This window comes from Pelophylax lessonae (genome assembly GCF_965119305.1).
Source record: "Pelophylax lessonae genome assembly, chromosome: 1".
Taxonomy (NCBI): Eukaryota; Metazoa; Chordata; class Amphibia; order Anura; family Ranidae; genus Pelophylax; species Pelophylax lessonae.
The window spans coordinates 212,622,802-212,638,644 of NC_138768.1; the positions used below are offsets into that span (position 1 = coordinate 212,622,802).

The 15,843-nt window shown below is 42.7% G+C and overlaps 1 protein-coding gene and 1 pseudogene across 2 annotated transcripts in view; both read right to left on the minus strand.

The window, feature by feature from the left end:
• The window catches only part of CCDC60 (coiled-coil domain containing 60), a 344,461-nt gene that overhangs the window by 26,966 nt on the left and 301,652 nt on the right, over nt 1-15,843 (minus strand). The window contains exons 8-9 of the mRNA XM_082267699.1: nt 12,945-13,215; nt 2,507-2,594 (exon numbers count right to left, since the gene is read on the minus strand). Of these exons, the coding sequence (XP_082123825.1) occupies nt 2,507-2,594; nt 12,945-13,215 (359 nt within the window). The remainder of the gene's footprint in view (nt 1-2,506; nt 2,595-12,944; nt 13,216-15,843) is intronic.
• LOC309563284 (N-terminal kinase-like protein) lies at nt 7,045-9,389 on the minus strand (annotated as a pseudogene). The gene has a single exon. The product of its transcript is annotated as an N-terminal kinase-like protein (transcript).

Here is a 15,843-nt window from a genome sequence, read left to right on the forward strand (position 1 = left end):
ATAGGGGTCTCCCCTGGACCTAGGAGACTCCTCCTACGCCACGGACAGTCTCCTCAGCAGTTCATCTTCCACTTGACTCTCCTGCTGGCATGACTCATCCATATTTAAGGGCTGGCTTAGACACCCTGCCTGGCCCACTGCTTGAGAATTGGCCAAGTTCCCCTAAGTATGCAGATCAACCCTTCTGGCCTCTGCCCACTAACTTCTAGAAGTTTCTCCTAAGTTCCAAAATCAGGGTAAGGCACCAGAGACCTGCCTGTGTGAGTCATCCAGCCTGACCTTCAATAAATCCTGACCCAGATTCCAGACTCACACTTACCATGAGTCCAATAAATGTGCCTGTACTTCTACACTAGCACACTAGAAAGTGCTACACACACACAAATCAGGAATATGAAATGTGGGGGTAACATACACTTTAATGAAACACTGTCTAAACCCTATTTCTAAATCTATAACCAAAGGCATGCAAACAATGAAAATGGTTAATATTTACCCATCCGACAGCCTGTGTGGCTTTAAGAGTTGTGCTGGCTGAAAAATCTTCTGTATCTGCCACTTCCAGGAGTGTTCACCTTTGTGTGCTGTGGTTCCTTCCTCCAGGCCCCCATTTCACTATAGGACAGAATAGTGACAAAGGGACTGGAGGATGGAACTGCAATGCATTACAGTGGGTACGGAAAGTATTCAGACCCCCTTAAATTTTTCACTCTTTGTTATATTGCAGCCATTTGCTAAAATCATTTAAGTGCATTCTTCTTCCTCATGAATGTACACATAGCACCCCATACTGACAGAAAAACACAGAATTGTTGACATTGTTGCAGATTTATTAAAAAAGAAAAACTGAAATATCACATGGTCCTAAGTATTCAGACCCTTTGCTGTGACACTCATATATTTAACTCAGGTGCTTTCCATTTCTTCTGATCATCCTTGAGATGGTTCTACACCTTCATTTGAGTCCAGCTGTGTTTGATTATACTGATTGGACTTGATTAGGAAAGCCACACACCTGTCTATATAAGACCTTCCAGATCACAATGCATGTCAGAGCAAATGAGAATCATGAGAACAAAGGAACTGCCTGAAGAGCTCAGAGACAGAATTGTGGCAAGGCACAGATCTGGCCAAGGTTACAAAAAGATTTCTGCTGCACTAAAGGTTCCTAAGAGCACAGTGGCCTCCATAATCCTCAAATGGAAGACGTTTGGGATGACCAGAACCCTTCCTAGAGCTGGCCGTCCGGCCAAACTAAGCTATCGGGGGAGAAGAGCCTTGGTGAGAGAGGTAAAGAAGAACCCAAAGATCACTGTGGCTGAGTTTCAGAGATGCAGTCAGGAGATGGGAGAAAGTTGTAGAAAGTCAACTATCACTGCAGCCCTCCACCAGTCAGGGCTTTATGGCAGAGTGGCCCGACGGAAGCCTCTCCTCAGTGTAAGACACATGAAAGCCTGCATGGAGTTTGCTAAAAAACACCTGAAGGACTCCAAGATGGTGAGAAATAAGATTCTCTGGTCTTCATTCTCTGGTCTGAAGCGGTATGTGTGGAGAAAACCAGGCAATGCTCATCACCTGTCCAATACAGTCCCAACAGTGAAGCATGGTGGTGGTAGCATCATGCTGTGGGGGTGATTTTCAGCTGCAGGGACAGGACGACTGGTTGCAATCGAGGGAAAGATGAATGCGGCCAAGTACAGGGATATCCTGGACAAAAACCTTCTCCAGAGTGCTCTGGACCTCAGACTGGGCTGAAGGTTTACCTTCCAACAAGACAATGACCCTAAGCACACAGCTAAAATAACGAAGGAGTGGCTTCACAACAACTCCGTGACTGTTCTTGAATGGCCCAGCCAGAGCCCTGACTTAAACCCAATTGAGCATCTCTGGAGAGACCTAAAAATGGCTGTCCACCAACGTTTACCATCCAACCTGACAGAACTGGAGAGGATCTGCAAGGAGGAATGGCAGAGGATCCCCAAATCCAGGTGTGAAAGACTTGTTGCATCTTTCCCAAAAAGACTTCTGGCTGTATTAGATAAAAAGGGGGCTTCTACTAAATACTGAGCAAAGGGTCTGAATACTTAGGACCATGTGATATTTCAGTTTTTCTTTTTTAATAAATCTGCAACAATGTCAACAATTCTGTGTTTTTCTGTCAATATGGGGTGCTATGTGTACATTCATGAGGAAGAAGAATGAACTTAAATGATTTTAGCAAATGGCTGCAATATAACAAAGAGTGAAAAATTTAAGGGGGTCTGAATACTTTCCGTACCCACTGTATATATTGCATGATAATTAATACATAATTTAACAAAAAGTTTTTTTTTATCTCTTTGGTGTTGCAGTTTGAAACCTAGTGGTGAATTCTCTGCCCTAAGTTCCTGCACCACTGTTTATTAGAATTTGTGTGATAAAAAACATGTTAAAAAATTTGCTGTGGCTCCTCTACAATACTTTAATGTATTTTCAGTCGTCAGTGTTGTGAATGTATAATACATACCTTTTAAACTTGTACTTGGATTGACTTTCTTCTTCATCTAATTCCTTGCTCACTCTTTCTCCAATCATCTTCAGCAAGGTCTGCATATCTGAAAGCATTAAACAGTGACATTTTAAGATAGTGGTTCAACTCTTTTAAAAAAAATCACACAACAGTGAAATGTGCTTCAGATTTTTTAGCACGCTTACACATGAAACAGTTGCTTTGTATTTGGCATTTTACGTACAATAAATATAAAACTGATAAATTATGAATGTGCAGATTTATTCCCTCCCGCAGTGTGTCTGTTTTATTTGCATATAGAGTTTTCAACTTGACTTGCAACCCAGGCTTATTAATAAAGGTAAATCTCAGTAACCAATATCAATGAATTCGAATTTGTCTTTCAGGAATCTGATTTCAGCTAAGGGGCATGACATAAAAAAATGCACTTGGGAACCCTTCGTGCCTTGAAAACTCTAGGCCTGAAAGATGCAAAGTATAGTTTTAGTCCAAACTGGCAATCCATTTAAGCAGGTGTTTCAGTAAAGTGGAATTCCAATGAGCAGGCATTTGCAAATGGCAGGTGATTCATTCTGCTAAGGTCGATTCAGTCCGGAACCATCAGCTTTGATATGACACATCGATCAGCATTTTCAGACTTACAGTGGAACTTTTCCCCAGAAAAAAAGGTTGCAGAGAGGACGTTTTTCTTATTTATTTTTTATAGCAGAAGAGGCATACTATACCTCATCCTATCATGAACTATATATATATTTTTCACTTTGACACAGTCCAAACCAGCTTATCCATATTCAATTCCCAGAGACATCACACCTTAAGTACACAGTTTGGTATTTCTCCAGTGAGATACCACCTCCAGCACACAGACTGGTCTTTCCCCAGAAATATCCCACCTCTAGCATACATACTGGTCTGTCTCCAGTGCGATCCCACCTCCAGCACACAGACTGGTCTTTTTCCAGTGAGATCCCACCTCCAGAACACAGACTGGTCTTTCTCCAGTTAAATCCCTCCTCCAGCACACAGGCTGGTCTTTCTCCAGTGAGATCCCTCCTCCAGCACAGACTGATCTTTTTTCCAGTGAGATCCCACCTCCAGCACACAGACTGGTATTTCCCCAGTAAGATTCCACCTCCAGCACACAGACTGGTCTTTCTATATTGGGGTCCCACCTCCAGCACACACTGGTCTTTCTTTATTTGGATCCCACCTCCAGCACACAGACTGGTTTTTCCCCAGTAAAATTCCACCTCCAGCACACAGACTGGTCTTTCTTTATTGGGATCCCACGTCCAGCACACAGACTGGTTTTTCCCCAGTAAAATTCCACCTCCAGCACACAGACTGGTCTTTCTATATTGGGATCACACCTCCAGCACACAGACTGGTCTTTTTTCTGTGGGAAACCTCCTTCAGCACACAGACTGAGATCCCACATCCAGTACACAGATATGTCTTTCTGCAGTATGATCCCTTCTCTAGCACACAGACAGGTCTTTCTCTAGTGATGGGCTGGGAAGGAGCTGGGTCACCTGACAACTGTATATCGATTATAAAAAAAAAGGTACTTTTATTTTTCATTTAAAATAAATACAATGCCAGCATCCATATACATAAAGAGAATATATAATGTAAATCATGTAAATCAAACAGTGCGTGTTTAGTCACTTTAACAATTTCTCCATAATCTCATTCTGCCTAAAGAATGATAAAAACCCCAAAACATGTATAGAATGTAATGTTTTGAAGCTTACCATTTCTTAGATGTAGTGGTTGCATTTTTTTTTTAGGCTTTTGTCTCTCTGTTTTCTCCTGGTTATCTGGCCAGTAACACACCTCCTGTATTAGAATTCCCCCACTCTGGATAAGGGAGTGCAGGGGCACCTTTGGACAGCAGCATTGTCAGTCTGGGGGGAGGGGAGTGTTAGATGTACTAGCAGATTTTGACACACTGACAAATTGACGCCAAACCCAAACTCACACTCATTTACACAAGCAGTTATAGCAACAGTTTTGGGATAATGGTTTTAGTAAATAAGAGTTGATCTTTGTAAGCACTGCTGCCAAATATAAACAGTTTGTCTCAACCCTCTTACTGCTACAGGAGAGCTTGTTCTGTTAAAAAAACAACAGATTTGCCATATCATTAGGTGAAAAAAGGGGAAGGAAAGCCTAAAAAAAGAAGCACAATGCCTCCGTCACATCTAAGCATTGGTAAACTGCAATAAAAAAGTTTGCTTTTTGGTTTAATACCACTTTAACCACTTCAGCCCCGGAAGGTTTTACCACCTTAATGACCAGGCCATTTTTTCGTCATATGGCACTGCGTTGCTTTAACTGATAATTGCGCAGTTGTAGACTGTACCCAAACAAAATTTCTGTCCTTGTTTACATAAGCAGACTGCCGTTCTGTCATTCCTCCGAATGATCACGGGTGGCCAGTGGCCATTGCCGCCACTGGACTCGCTGATTGGCTCCCGCTGTGTCCAATCATAGCAGGAGCATGGCTCTGGGGGCACGCGCGCACCCCCTGGAGCCGATGACAACGGTCACGTACAAGTAAGTGATTTTATGCTTAAAGGCCACCCTGCCGCAGTAAATGTACGTGGGGCAGTCCTTAAGTGGTTAAACTTGCCCATGCAAAGGGCCTATTGTTACACTATATCAAAACATGCAAGGCTGTAGCCACATGTAGGCTATTGTACCATTCATACAGATAATTTTATTTTTACTACAGTGTGATATAAAACCAAATACTGCCAACATTGGCATGGCAAAGAAGTGCAGAGCAAGTGCAGTGATACATTTAAAATCATATTTTTAAAGATCACATCTTGAAGGTTTGATTTATGAATTTCTCATACTGTGCCAATACAAAACATGTCCCTGGCTCCTTGTATGTGTGTATGGGTGTTACAGTGAAACTAAAGCCTCCAACACTTATTGCGCTCCAGAGATGGGATGTCTGCAAGCTCCCTCCCAGTGAAAACATCTTCACTAAACCTTATTTTGGGCCATCTTGACTGGCCAGAGCCGAATGACATAATCCCAACAAATGTAAGTCTGGATGGACCTGTGTCTTTTTTTTTCAACCTTATAAAGTATGTAAAATATTAATGTGCATTTATCCTTCCTGACACAGGGGGCAAGGGCCTTTGCTTTCTGCAGGAAAGCAGTGTTCTGCAGAGGTCTTAAACACCTCCTGACAAGTCTGAGGTCCTGGTGAGGCCATGTATTTTCAAGTACAATTAAGATTTTTACTGGACATCTTGAAATATTGAGTGTGGCTATATTCTTTGTATTATGTAGTTATGGAAGATGGGAGTTGAACCAAGCCCCTTTCAATACCATTTTTTTTTATTTCAAATGGTTTTTATTGAATTTTAAACATAACATAAGAGAAAACAAACAATGAAGGCGCGGTCGCAGCCGCGTTGAGAACCATAGGGATATAATACTTAACAGTGCGGCTGCAACATCGCAGATGGTACAAGAACAAGAGAGACGGTCAAGCATAAAGATAACCTAGCATGTGCAACAGGGTAAGTTAGGCAATCAACAGATAAGAATTTCAAAGGGGTACCGCTACGGCAAGGTCGTCATATCAACAGTGTATTTAGAGGAGATAAACAGATCAGGCTCTGGTATAGGGGGAAAAGGAGGATGCTGAGGCTTTTGTGACATGTAGGGAGAGGTCCCTGTTGGCAGCAGCAGGAGGGGAACTTCCCCCATGCCACTGTCCCCACAGGTCCCAATTGGACTCAAAGGCGGGATAAGAGGACGAGCGTAACGCCAGTAGGCGTTCATATTGGTAGTTCAGTTGGACCTGTAAGACCACCTCTGAGGGGTTAGGAGGCGAGGGGTCGCGCCAATGACGGGCTATCGCTAAAGAGGAGGCGAGCAAAATGTGAGAGACTAGCGTTCTGTAAGGCAGGGGATAGATATCAATTCCTAGGAGTAAGAGGGCAAGGGCAGGGTTTGGGCTAACTGTGATCTTCGTGATACTAGCTAGTATGGAAAATATCTTCTTCCAGAAACTCGTGAGAGATTTGCAAGACCAAAATGTGTGTAGGATGGTGCCCGTAGCCCCGCAATCTCGCCAGCATAGTGGAGAGACCGTGGGGTAGAAGCGCGACAGCAACGAGGGAGTCCGATACCATCTGGTCAGGAGTTTCTGGAATGTTTCCCAATGGTTAACACAGTGAGAGGAGGCATATGCCCATTTCATGGCCAAGGCCCAATGGTGGAGAGGGAATTCTCTGCCAAGGTCTGATTCCCAAGCCCTAATACCATTTTTTTTAAGGAGTTTATTATATTATGTATGAGGAAAAAAGAAACAGTAAATAAATTCTGACTTGGAAAGTGTAATTTCCTTCTTGCTGTGAATATACAGCATTTTATGTAAAATAAGATTATACACCATAAATATTATGAAATCTCTGATCATGTCCACATATTTCCAGGAAATTTCACAGCTTCCACTTTCTATGTCCATCCATCATCTCCTAATATTGGCTGCTGTCCCTCTTCTCTTCCTAATCAAGCTTCCGTACGCCTAGTTTTAGGGATCCCTTGGCCACTCTCCTCTCTGCTCATTTAGCTTCCATCTCTTGATGCCGTTCTTCTCTTTTCTTTCTTGCCATTTCAGCTTTGCTCAGGCCTGTATCTGCTTCCACAGATTCCCAGTTGTCATCTCCTCCCCAGTAGCCCATAGCATCTGAATTGAGACTTTCATCTTTTTTCTGGTTGGTTTTCAGAAAAGTCACTGAGAAGAAATCCACTTCTTTCTCACCACCTTCACTATCCCAGTTGTATTCAGTGGCAGGTCTTAGCTTTTAGGATTGTGGACAGGCTGAAAAGAATCTTCCCACACCCAGCTTTCATCAGCTGCAGACATTCTGGTACCTGTAAGCCTCTGGTCACCCGCAGTATTTTGTTTCTATTTGGAAGAAGAATGCGTAGCCTCAAGGGTTCCCCAGTCTTCATCAACCCATTGGTAAAAGTGTTATCAACAACCTCATTGTCCTCTTCTTCAGGCTCATAATAAGAAGCTGAGGACAAGGCAGCAGGAGGCACTGATGCAGAAACGGCATCTGGCTTCATTTCTTCTGCTGGTGCTGTAGCTGGGGATATGGATGGCCCTGGTGCTGCTGCCTGTGCAGAAACCCCATCCTGTCCTCCTGCTGCACTGGTCTGGATAAATTTGGAGGTCAAGGAGGAAACTCCTGTGACAGCCCAGCCAGCCCAGCTGCCTACAAAACCTGGGCTCGTTGATGCTGCATGTACATCTATTTCAAGCTCTGCTATCTGTGCTGGATCCTCTGGCAAAGACTTCAGTTTATCCAAAAAGCTTTGAAGGCCTGATCTCTGACACTCTTTTCCAGATCCATTGTGACACCACAAAGCCCTGGTAGGATCTTTCCAGCACAGTCATTTATTGAGTAAAATTTGTGTGTAGTAGCAAAACCAAGAGCGCCAGCAGCACGGGATGGGGAAAAGGGATGTAGCTCTACGAAATGCCGATATCAGGATCCTCTGCCGTGTAGTAGGATTGAGGTAGGAAGCAATCTTGCCTAAACACACAGTTGTGTTGCACCAGATTGGCCTCTGATCATCCCGTACCTGAAGCTGAGCAAAATGCTTCATCAAATCCACATTTAAATTGTTTTCATTTAATTTGGGAGCCAGAAGTAACATGGACTTCACTGTCTGTTCCCTATTTGCAGGATTACTATCCATAAAGCCAAGGACCACATGGGGGAAAATCTGTGCATTGACTGTTGGTTCATTTAAGTACTGAATGAAATTCTCCATCTGCTGCAGGAGTTGTATCCTCATGGCTCTATCCATGGAGGTGAACATTTTAACAATGAGGGGAGTGATCTTTTGTTGATATTCATCTACATTCAAAAATTTTTCAATCTGAAATAAAGGCGTTAGGATAACAGCACCGGCACTGCCAAATTCAATTTGATGGTTTTCACTCAGCTGCTCAAAAATGTATTTCGTTCAGCCGAGTCTTTAATCTGTATCTCTTCCAGAAACAGACTGGTTTCCACAAAGCTGTTGCAGATGAACCTACCAGGGGCTCGACAGTTCTGAAGGAATCATGCTGGGTCGGGGCTGATTTTAGGGTTAGCACAAACAAGTTCACAATAATGAGGCACCAGTAATTTAGGGATCTTTCCAAGTGAATGCAGAGAAGTTGGGCGAGGGAGAGGGCCATTAAAGACCTCCCATATTAAACAACCAAGGCACCACATGTCAGCTGACCACTTCTCTCTAGAAGTTTTTGAGCAGTCTGACTTTTCAGGGGGATTGTACTTCAGCTCGGGTCCTTTTTTGGGTGCACTTTACTCACTACCTGCTAGGTACATATAATTCAGCCCCCCCAATTTCCACTCCCCTGCCTGATCCACAAACACTGATGACATATAGACATTATTGTGAATGAGGTTACCGTCATTGACCAGGAAACTGAGCGCTTTCACAATTTGGTGTAAACCCTAGGAAATCTCGAATTTACTGATCCCGCCAGAGTCACTCCTGAATTTTACATATGTCCCCAGAGTCGTCACTGGTTCTGTCACTATGTACAAGCATTTATCAGTCTCTAATCCATCCACATATTGTAAAATACTTGGGTGTTGCAGTGTCTTGATTATTTTTAGTGCTGATTTAGCTGCTTGCATCTGTTCATCTGCCCCCGGATGGATATCATAAGTGAATGCAGAAACTAGGTCACCACCGGCCTTCTTTTTACCCTTCTGAATCCCCCATCCTCCCGGTAATCCCTCCCGTTTTCCACTGACCTCATAGGGGAAATTGCGGGCCGGGTCCTGGGACCAGAGCCACATCTTGACAACAGGGTACACACGTCACTGTGATGTAGACCCTTAATACCATTTCTATGCTGATGACACCCATATCTTTCCCTTCACCCCTCAGCTCACTCTATCAGTTTCCTCATGCATCGCTCATTTATTAACTGATGTTACATCACTTCCTTAAACTCAATCTATCCAAAACCAATCTCATAATATTTCCTTCCCAATGTGCCCTCTCCCCTCACTTTTCTTTCAAGATTGACAGCACAATTATCAACCCGTCCATGCATGCCATGGTGCTAGGTATGATCCTGGAATCTGAACTCTCCTTTCAGTCCCACATCCAATCATTGTCTTCAACCTCTGCAACATTTCCAAAATATGCCCCTTCCTAACCCATGACACCACAAAGCTTCTAATTCACTCCCTGGTTATCTCTTGCCTCGACTACTGCAGCACACTCCTCATTGGGTTTTCTTTACATAGGCTATCTCTGCATCAGTCCATCAAAAATGCTGGTGCCAGACTAATCCACCTTACCAACTGTTCAATGTCTACTGCCCCTCTCTGCCAATCCCTCCACTGGCTTCCACTCACCCAACAAATTACGTTTAAAATACTGTTAACAACTTACAAAGTCATCCACAACTCTGCCCCTAGTTACATCACTAAGCTTGTCTCAAAATACCACCCAAATCATTATCTTTGAACCTTCCAAGACCTCCTGTTCTCTAGCCACCTTGTCACCTCCTCCCATACTTGCCTCCAGGACCTCTCCTGAGCCCCCCCCCTATTCTTTGGAACTCCCTACCCCAATTTTTCTGACTATCTCCTACTGTGACCACTTTTTTTTTTTTTTTTTACTCTGACCACTTTTAGGTGATGCCTAAAAACCCTTATTTTTGGAGAAGCCTCTCCTACTTCCACCTAACAATTGTACTTTTATTTTCTCCATCAGCTCATCCCCCATAGTTATTACCTTTCCACTGAATCTTTTCTTTCTATACTTTATATTAGCCTATGGTAAATACAGTCTTTTTCGGAAGGCCACTGAATAACACAAAAAATATCCTTTGTTTTCTATTAATATGCAAGCTCCATCTATATTGATTACTGCAAAGAGACATGTAGGTAATTCAAGGGCATTATTTTTAAGGCAGCAAAATATCTGCAGATTTGGCATATGTCTGTAAATAATAAGTATCTATCAGCATTACAGACAGGGATAGGAGCTCATAAATCCAGAATTTTTCCAACCACTTAACCAGACTAAAGTACTGTGATGCTGTGTAAACCAGTAAAAAGCACAGGATTACGTTTTAAAGACATTTTGGCAATACATGCCTTTAGAGGTACTGCCTTCTGCAGGTACACATGCCGTGTTAAGGCTTTGGCAGACATGAAAACTGTGCACACATGCTTAGGATTTTATCTCAGTACCTATAACATAAATAAAATGCTAGCACTAAAGATATAAAGAAATATTATGTCAGAGGTACCTAAAGTCCATTACAATGTCCATTTAAAATCAAGGCGACTTGTAAGACAGGCTGAGGATAGTCAATCTACACTAGGACACAGCTCTCCTCTGGAGTGAACCTGACTCTGAATTTTAATGTACATAAATAGAGCAATCAGCCAAATAAAAACTTACATGGGGTACAGAAATAAAGGCTCCTCTAATGGTGACAATCCAGCAGCGGGGAGCTCGATTCATCCAGTTCAGAAGCTTTAAACCTGCGGTGTTGTGTGTATTCGCCAGCGAGAATGGAGTAATTCCTGGTGAGAACTGGGTGGACAGCAGAATAGAACACAGCGCCGGCTTGATCTGTTATGAAGCAATAGCTGCTGCTTTCTCCATGTCTTTTCTACTCTGATTGAGTGGAAAAGACATAGAGAAAACAGCAGCTTTTGCTTCATAACAGATCAAACCGGCGCTGCATTGCATTCTGCTGTCCACCCAGCTTTCACCAGGAAATACTCCATTCTCATTGGTGAGTACACGCTACACCGTGGCTTTAAACCTTCTGGACTGGATGCATGGATCTCCCCACTGCTGGATTGTCACCCTTAGATGAGCCTTTATTTCTGTACCCCATGTGAGTTTTTATTTGGCTGATTGCTCCGTTTATGTAAATTTAAATATTACACTTTGAGGCGCTCTTCTGTCTTCCTTTTTATCTCGGTACCTATGGATTACAATGGAGTTTTATAAAAGTATAACGTTTTATTTATCTATGGTTAAAAAATAATGACATATGTCCATACCAATAAAATACATTAAATACAAAAACATTTCTAGACTCCTTAACATTCCAAACTGGTATTTTCTGATGAAATATAGTTACTCTTTGGATGTATGCTGGATCCTCTACATTTTTCGTGAAGAAAACCTCTTCTTCAGGAGGAGTGAAAACATAATTAATCCAAAAGGAACAGGAAAAATAAGGACAGTGAGGATGAGGGAGGCCAAAGGGCACTCCTCCATGGTGGGCACAGGGGACTGTAGATGGCCACATGAGACCAAGTGCTGAAAAGGATCTTGGAAGAAAAAAAGCTACACCATGGGAGGAATAGGCAAAAGGATTGCATTCAGCCCACCCACCTCACTGGACCACCACTCAGCAATGTGCCCTAAAGGTACAGTATAGCAGTAAGCATTATGTAGTTGAACTATACTATCAAGGCATTGGTAGTTGGAAAGATTGCTATTGGAAGTCCAGAAAACTGAGTATTCCTCCAAGGGGGCACCACTGTTAGTCCAACATGTTGACTGGAACAGTCAGTCTAGATTATTTGTTTAAGAATACAGAAGGAGAGAACAAAGTGATGACTAATTGATGTGCTGCTGCTCCTTTATTTCACTCAGCAGATTGGAGTACAGGACATTGTTATACTGTCTGTCAGGAGTACATGGATAACAAGACTCTCTAAAGAAATTACTAATTTATTGAAAGGTAAGACAGTTCCCATATATAGTATGCATTGTAAGTATTTTAGAAACTTTAGAGAGTTTAGCCTTAAACAGAACACACACAGCATTTTATATGTATTTGACTTCTGTCTGAGTGTCATTTCTTAGGGCTTATTCAAGCCAAATGTGTGTTTTCTGAATTTTCCAGGACAAGCATTGGAATGCAGAGGCATACAAAAAGTTTTTTTCTTTTCATTTTGGCATCTTCAGTCTTTCACTAAATGAAAATTTCTGCATGTTGCTTTTCATACAGAAAGCAGGATGTTCAAAGCAAAGGTTCACCAAGAGCAAAACTTATGTCCCATTCACACTTAGGCTATTCCAAATTGCGCTAAAATCATTTTGTTGCATCAAGTGAATGGGCTGCCCTATGAACGCAACACTGAATCCTGGAAAAATCGTCCACACAAAATTGCGTTCCCACTACACAAAGTGTGAATGTGGCCTTAAATGTTGGGAGACAGGGAAGTTGAGGAAGACAATAGACATTTGTATTACATACTGATTCAGATTCAAATTACCTTGTGGAGTGGAAAAATAAATATAGGCATCTGATTTGTAAATTTTGACACAGCATCCACTAATACTTTCATTTGCTTTTTTTTTTTAATACATGAAGCTCCAAAATACTTACAGTCTGATAGAGGTTCTTCATCCTCTTCTTTGCTCACTTTTCCTGCAGTATGAACGGAACCATTAACAGTGGATTCTATATCCTCTCCACCATCTTGAGGACCATCTGAGGATGATGGCATCTCATCTGAGCTTGGAAGAAGGGAAGAGACACTGCCCATGGTTGGTGTGACAGCTGATGAAAGCCCATTAAAGCGAGAGATGCTGAGGAATGATAACTTGCGTGCTCGTTGTAAGTGACCACGAAGAAATCTCTGACCTTGTCTTTTACCCTATGCATTGTAAAATATGGAACATATTACATAATTTGGACATCTGTACCATACAATTTAATTTTGGATAGCGGATTATTTAGGTAGCATAAAATTATCATTGTGAAGCTTTTTGAGCAATGTTCTCTGCCCATATTTTCTGTGCTAGTCAAAATTTATTTTTGTCCTCCAATACCAAAACAGGCAAAGAGGTGAAAAGAGATGATGATGATAAATACTCTATGGTGCTGGATATCTATCTCAAGGCTGCAAACATAAGTACATAAGTTACACAGTACCTGCTCCTATCACTCTTTAACTACAAAAAAACAATACTTTATTGAACTCTAGTGACCAGTCTAGAAATGTAAATGTAGGTATATATGGTTAAAGTGAAATTTAAAACAGAAAAAATTCCCAACTAAATTCACCAACCAGCTTGCTTACCCATCCATGTGCTCTTTGCTATGAAGGCCAGTTAGTTATAGGTGGGGGCAGGGGCCATTTTTTTTTGTTGTTGATGTATACTGGTGAGTGGATACACTGGATGCCTTTGCTGCCATTCTGCTATGAGCTGGGCATCCACTTTGCCCCCAAGTGTCTTTAAGGAGGATTGGTCTACATCTAGGCCAACCTGCCCCCTATCTATCCATTAGAGTGAATGTGCTTCCACTGTGGAGACTCTCATAGATTTACAAGAGTTAGGATTGCAGGTAATACAGGGTGCCAATAAGTGGCCCTGCAGCTTACACATGTGCTTGCAAATGTGTGCTAACTAAACCCCTGTTTTTAACGCAAACTGTTAGACAGGTTAATTCAGTTGGTAAGCAAACTGGTTGGTGAATTGAGCTGGGAATTTTTTCTGTTTTTGTTTCACATACGTTGCCCTTCCAAGTGCTCTTTACTATGAAGGCCAGTTATAGGTGGGGGCAGGGGCCATTTTGTTTATATATGATTAAAGTGCATGGAACTTCAAGATGAGTTTCAGGCAGATATAAATACATAAAATAATGCAGCTCTACATTCATTAGCACATCATTAACCACTAAAGGACCGTCCACCGTACATATACTGCGGCAGAGTGGCCCTTAAGTGCAAAATCACGTACATATACAGGACGTGATTTTGCTTGAAGGCTCTAGGGCATGCGCGCGCCGCAGGTGCCACACTCCTGCTGTGATTAGACACAGAGGGAGTCAGTCCGCGGGACCGGTGGCCGCAATCATCGCCGGCCTACTGTGAAACACAAGATCTCCATCTTCCCCTCTCACAGAACAGGGGTCTGCCTTGTTTACATAGGCAGACAGTCATTCTGCCTCTCCTGAGAATGATTGCAGGGTGCCAGTGATCATCAGGTCCACCAGACCCACTGATTGGCTCCCACTGTGTCTAATCACAGGGGAAGTGAGCAGGTCGCTGGCAGCGCGCGCGCACGCCCCAGCCCCAGTGCACAAAATTATGCACAGGTACGTGATTTCACACAGGAGGGCCGCCCTGCAATATATCTGCGTGGGGCAGTCCAGAAGCTGTTAAATGCCATGGCCTACCGGAGTATTGTTGCTGACTATGTCCATCTCTTTATGACTACAGTGTACCCATCTTCTGATGGCTCCTTCCAGCAGGATAATGTACCATGTCACAAAACTCAAATCATCTCACCACTGGTTTATTGAACATGAACACTGTATACCAATGCCCTCCACAGTCACCACATCTCAATCCAAGAGCACCCTTGGGAAGTGATAGAATGCGGGATTTGCATCATGGATGAGCAGCCGACAAATCTGCAGCAACTGCTTGATGCTATCATGTCAATATGGACCAAAATCTCTGAGGAATCTTTCCAACATGAACAGATTGTAGTATCGCTGCTCTAGGTGGATCCACTGGGCCAAAAATGAACAGGCCCCTGGGATGAGGTACATGCCCTGTCACTGCTGCAGAGAAACAACAACAAAAAATGCTCAGCATTTCTTGGCTCTGAAGAAGGGGGCTCGCCCTCGAAACGCATCAGCTTAGCAACAGCAGTTTCATGCGGTACACTGCATGCCATACAGCATTGCGCAGTACTTTGGCTAACTTGGAGAGTCTATGTCAATCATGTTGATGTGTGTAACATTCACACCTGTTTTGTGAATATAATATATACTTTTTATTATTTTAATAAATGTTTTTAGTGGTAATGCACTAGGTCGGTGCGCCCCTTGCTTTTTTGTTTTTGTTTCCCAGTTGGTTTTGGATACCCTTGATCCTGAGGGGCAGCAAGACCACAAGTCATATCCATTCAAGTCTGAAGTATTCCTCTTCCCTCCATTACATTTCACTCGAGCGCAGGAGAATTGTTCTACTGCTGCAGAGAATCTGGAACGATGAAATGATTAATGGCTGCACTTCCCATGGGATGCAATCAAGATTTATTGATAAAAAAATCCAGCACAGATGTTACAGGCATGTTGCAGGGAACGAAAGGATGACGCGTTTCACACGACTATGCGTGCTTTGTCCTAATTGCATCCCATGGGAAGTGCGGCCATTCCTCATTCCATCGTTCCCGAATGTTTCCAACACCTGTCATGAGGAATGAAGGCAGTTCTAAAGCCAAAATGGGGTCCCACCCAATACAAGCAAGGTGTACCTAATAAAGTGGCT